This window comes from Dioscorea cayenensis, chromosome 7 (assembly GCF_009730915.1).
Source record: "Dioscorea cayenensis subsp. rotundata cultivar TDr96_F1 chromosome 7, TDr96_F1_v2_PseudoChromosome.rev07_lg8_w22 25.fasta, whole genome shotgun sequence".
NCBI lineage: Eukaryota > Viridiplantae > Streptophyta > Magnoliopsida > Dioscoreales > Dioscoreaceae > Dioscorea > Dioscorea cayenensis.
The window spans coordinates 25258944-25264871 of NC_052477.1; the positions used below are offsets into that span (position 1 = coordinate 25258944).

General features: G+C 39.6%; 1 protein-coding gene across 1 annotated transcript; it reads left to right on the forward strand.

The window, feature by feature from the left end:
- The first annotated feature begins 2013 nt into the window (after positions 1 to 2013).
- On the forward strand, positions 2014 to 5040 carry LOC120265227 (putative disease resistance protein RGA3). The gene is made up of 2 exons (XM_039273108.1): positions 2014 to 2289; positions 2356 to 5040. Exons 1-2 carry the CDS (start codon positions 2014 to 2016, stop codon positions 5038 to 5040), a joined length of 2961 nt encoding a protein of 986 aa, XP_039129042.1.
- The last annotated feature ends 888 nt before the right edge of the window (positions 5041 to 5928 follow it).

The following is a 5928-nucleotide window of genomic DNA, read 5'->3' on the forward strand; positions in this document are numbered from 1 at the left end:
CCTATTAATCAGTGTGATTCATGTAAATATTCTAAAAGTGTATTTGGCATACTTTCATTGCTATAAGTGTAGTTGATAAATCACTGTAATTGATGTATCTCCATATTTACTTACCCTTGACAAACCATTAACTGTGAGCCGCTTGTCGCCTATTGTCAAAAAATAATAATAAAAACTTAATTAATATTAATAAAAAATATGATTATAAATTATTACATAATTAATGAAAATTTTTTTATTAATATTCATAATTTTTAAAATCATTAAATAAATTAAATAATTAAATTTTATAATTTTTATAGGATAATCTTTCTCAAAATTGTCTCGTATCATTTTAGCTTTTTCTCTCCACCACTGATAGATTTTGGAGCTCTTCTCTTGTATGCCAATTTTGATAGTTCCTTATGTACTTCTGTGTATAGGGGTGTAAATGAGCCAAGCTTACTCGTGAGCTACTCAAGATCGGCTCGGTCAATACTCGTATTCAATTCGATTTTTTACGAGCCGAGCCGAACTCGAGCTTCTCATTTATGTTATCAAGCCGAGCTCGAGCCCAAACATACTCAGCTCGTGAGGCTCACGAGCCTAAACGAGCTTATATATATATATATATTAAATTATTTATATATTAATTACAAAAATATATAATTAAATAACTATATTAAATTGTTTACATTATACATATATTATCCTAATTCGAGCTTAAACGAGCCGAGCTCGAGCTACTTGAGATTTTTAGCGAGTCGAGCTCGAGCACAAAAAAAATTGCTCGAACGAGCTCGAGCCGAGCTCGAGCCTGGTGATACTCGGCTCGGCTTGGCTCATTTACAGCCCTATCTGTGTATTGCTTCTACGTATTTTCATTTGAATAAAATAATAACTTTCCAACCACTATTTGATGCAATGGAATGTTATAAAAATTATAAATGACAAATTTAGAGTTAAATTTTGGGTTGATAGCACTATTATAGTACTGTACATATATTATAAACACTATTGGAGAATGCCGTTTTCTTTCCCCTCTAGAGTTGCATGATGGAGGATTTATCAACTTTGGTTCTTGAAATATTATCTGTGCGTGCATATAATAGAACTTTGATTGACCCATGTGACATCTACTCAAGTTAATAATTCTGTAGGAGGTCGTTAAGTCACTATAACTGGTGTATCATTATATCTGTCTGTCTGTTGACATGTTCTTGTAGGGTGGCGCTCATTGCATTTTATCAAAAAATAAAAAAATATAAAATAATAATAATAATAACTTATCCAATGTTATATATATATATATAAACTCTTTCTCAGCCTTATAATAAAAGAAATCCTCTCAACTTAGAAATAACAGTCGTTATTAAAATTAATTTTTTTTTTAATAAAGTGGATAAACCACAAATTTATTAGAAAAAAAGAGAGGAACAAAGAGTACCAAGTACAGAAGGAAAAAAAAACCGAACTGACAAACAATAATAAGAGGAGCTGGTATCTTCACAAGGGAATGAGGATAACAGTAAACAGTACTAGAAAAAAACCATTAATGAAGAAGAGGGAAAAGATAACGAGTTGAGTTGGCGAAGTCAACTATTTGGAGACAAAGGTCTGTCCAGCAACAAAAGAGAAGCAGATTACTCTCAGTCTATGGTATGCGTCATTTCACATGTAGAATATAAATTATAAAAAATTAAAATTGATCCAAATCTTCCGGACACATATAAATTATAAAAAAAACAAGGAATGAAAAGCAAACAGCTTTATCTCCAAAATGGATAAATAATTAACCAGCCTGACAGATACCTAGACACGCACAAATATTATTAATTAAAAAAAAACTGAAATGAAAAAGGCAAATAGCTTTATCACCTTAAGAAAATATTTAAACAGCCTGACTAAATACCTAACCACATATAATATTCATAGGATGCTTGTCTATATGAGAAGCGGCCACAGGCATGAGCTTGGCTACGCTCACGGTTAAGAAAAACAAAAAATACAAAAGACCAGCTTAAGCATTGCAAGATGGTTATGTACGCCTTCATCTCCGGCTTCATCAACGAGCTGAACCACATCAAGAAACAAGACAAGAGTGGCTGCGGATGGGGCGGTCTGGTGTGCCAGCACAGCGAGATCCGTGTCCTGCTGCAACGCCTGGAGGCTCTCGAGTCCTTCCTTTGCCACGCCGAGAGAAGGCTAACGAACGCCGGTGGCAGAGACGCTAGCATGGTGCAATGGCTGAGTGACGTACACAAGACTGTGTACGATGCTGATGACATCATCAATGAATGTACAATGGAGGTTGAGAAGAAGAAGAGGCCGTCTTCTTCTTCTTCTTCTTCTTCTCAACATCCTCGTTCACAACAGCAACAACTTCGCTCTGGTAACCGTTCCATCACCAAGCTTTTGCACCGTGGTGATATGGCCGTTAGGATCAAGGTCATCAACGAGAAGCTCCGCAAAGCTTTGCATGATGCTACTACCTGCCATAAGCTTGGAATGCAACAACAATGCATGGATGTTGCTGCTAAACAACATAGTGGGACGTGGCGTTCAACTTTTAACCATCTGGAGGTTGTGGGACAGAGAATGAAGAAAGATACTGATGAGATGGTTAAGCTCTTGTGCACACCCAAGCAAGGAAGTGATCAGTACCAGGTTTTTGCTATCACTGGTATTGGTGGGATTGGAAAGACGACGTTGGCTCGGAGAATATTTGATGAGGAGCGTGTGCATGCTGAGTTTCATGTGAAGGTGTGGTTGTCTGTGTGTGGAGACGTCTCTGATGTCCAGCTGTTGAAAGAAATCATAAACGGAGCCGGTGGGAGCTTTCTTGGCGATGGAGCTCGGTCTGATATGGAGAAAATGCTTGTGGCTGTCATAAGAGGGAAAAGATTGTTTCTTGTTCTTGATGGTCTTTGGACTGTGGATTTATGGTGTAATCTTTTGCAGGATCCATTGAAAAGCTGTGGAGATGGAAGCCGAGTCCTTATTACCACCAGAGTCGACCAAGTAGCGAGGAGTGTGGGCGCTGTGCACCTCCACCAGGTGGCTTTGCTTAGCAAAGCAGAAAGCTGGGTTCTGGTGAGCAAGATGCTGGCTTTCCAGGAGGTGGAAGAGAACCATGATTCCATGGAAATTGCCATGAAGGCCACGGCGAAATGCCGTGGCCATCCTTTAGCTCTCAAACTCATAGGCGGAGTTCTTGGAGCTCATGCACCATCAGACTGGGGGGAAGTCACAGAAAGCTTAGATGATTTCTCGGTGCACTCGGAGGAGTTGGATTTCATGTGGGCTTATGAAGCTCTGCCGTGTCATCTCAAGCCATGCTTCCTTTTCTGTGCTCTGTTTCCTGAGAACAGAGTCATTACACGCAGGGACCTTACCCAGCTTTGGATCGCCGAGGGATTCATCAAACAAGAAGAGAACAAGACTGTGGAGGACCTGGCAGAAGAGTATTACTCAGAGATGATTTCCAGGAACCTTGTGCAACCAGAAGTAGAAGCTTATGAAGAGGAAGTGAGATGCACCATGCATCAACTTGTGCGAGAACTTGCTCTCCAGCTAGCACAAGCTGACGGCTTCTATGCCAACCATACATGCTCTACCGCATCCACCATAATACGGCTGCATCTCTCATTTGGGGGAAAGACAGAGCCTCCTGAATCAACTACATTGCATGACCAGCTCAGGACACTTGCAGTCTTTGAAAGCCCATCAATGACTAGTGATTTACTCAATAAATTCATCGACCAGATTCAGCTTCTACGTGTGTTGGATCTACGGCAAACGGAGATTGATGAGGTACCAGATTCTATTTCTGCTTTAAAGCATCTTAGATATCTGAATCTTTCTGGCACCAACGTTGCAAAACTCCCCAACTCCATAAAAGACCTTTACAACCTGCGTTATTTATGTCTCAATTCATGTAAAAAACTTGATAGCATCCCAACTGGAACAACCCAATTGTACAACCTGAGAAGCCTGGATGTTCTTCATACCAAATTAGCTCAGCTTCCATCAGGGATAAAAAACATGAAAAATCTCAACTCCTTGCTAGGTTTCTTTGTCAGTGATGTTAGTGGTTCTTCCTCACTCGATGAGTTGAAGACTTTATCTGAGCTCAGGGAACTCCATATAGGAAACCTGAATATGGCCAAGACTAGAGGAGATGAGATACTCTTAAAGAAAAAATTTCTCCAACTGCTGGAACTGTCATGGAATCATGAGCCCAAGCAGATGAACATAAACATCATAAAAGAGATCCAACCATCTACATGCCTCCAAAGGCTTACAATTACTGGATTCCCAGACAAAGAATATCCCAGTTGGCTCTCCTCACCTGACTTCAGGAATCTGGCGCATTTGGTTCTTGAACATTGTAGATTCTGTCAGCAACTACCATCATCACTAGGTGACCTACCAGCACTGGAATACCTCCGAATCACAAGTTCCAAGGTGGTTGTCACCATTAAAAAGGATTTTTTTGGTAAAAAATGCTTCCCCAGATTAGAAAGGCTGGTGATGGAGAAGATGAGCAAGTGGGAGAAATGGGAGGAAGCACCAGATACGTCATTCCCCTGTCTAAAATCACTGCACCTCAAGAACTGCAACATGTTGATATCCCTTCCTAGGTTTTTACAGCATGTAACTTCTTTAACAGAGCTGGTCATACAAGGTGCAGATAGATTGAGAGAAGTGGAGAATTTCTCTTCAGTGTTGAATTTGAGAATTGAGGACAGCACCAACATAGAGAAGGTCTCCAATTTCTCATCTCTCAAGAGCCTGAAAATTGTGAAGTGCCCTGCACTGGAGGTGGTTAAGAAAATGCCTTCTTTGGAGCACTTACACTTGGTGGATCTTGCAATGGAGTCTCTTCCGGTTTGGTTTGGCAGGGACTTGAATTTTTCCTTAAGATCATTGTATATCAGTGCTAATGATGAGCTGCTCAGTAAGTTGAAGATGGGAGGGGAGGAAAGTTTCAAGGTCGAAAAAATTCGTCGTTTTTCTGCATCTACTGCCAATAAATCTTATGTGATTTCCAACAATTGAAGGCCTCTTTTGAAGCTTTCCAAGATCACCAAACTGTTTGTTAGACTGTATTTGCAGCTTCATTGTGTTTGGGTACTTTGTACGTTGTGACTGACTACTCAAGTTATCTTTGTCAAATAAATAATGTTCGGCCGCTAAATTCTTGAAGATCTAGTTTATGTAGCAAGAAGTAGATTGTATAGTGTGAGTTTGTTCTATCCATGCAATTATAATTAAGTGTGCTTGTCATATGGATTAATCCGTTGTTCAAGGTCAGCATTGATGAGTCTATGATATGTATATGTAATGAGTCTATGATAATTACATATTTTTCAGCCTTACTTAAGAATCCCTTCAGTAATTTCCATCATTATTGTAACAATAACGCTTAGTACAATCATAGATTTTGTAGGTATAGCAAATGGTTTTAAAAAAGTAAAATCCTCAAAATAGTCTCTCTATTATGATCATTTGGCCCTTTTAGTCCCTCTATTATGAAATTTGTCTTTTTGGTCTCTTTATTTATCTTGAATGAGAAATATTGGTCAGTGCCCTAACTGCCGTCATCATCACCGTCCATTCTTGCTGACATGGCATCCATGGCTACTGACGTCGCCAAGTTTAATATAAAAATTCAATCAAATGTTTAAAATATTGTTAAAAATTACCACGTCAACTCGGATCCAACTCCCCAAAATCTGAAATTTCCACCCCGACCTCCATTAACCTATTTTTTTTTCCAACTATTGCCACCACCCTCTTCTCTGAAGTAGGCGCTCAAACTCGAATTCCACCTCTTGAGCACCCCGACCTCCACCACTTCTCCTCCCTTTTCATCTTGAAGTACCCCGGGCATCAGCTCCGCCAAGTGGCACCTCCTCACTAACTTCCGCAACCATGCTGGCACTC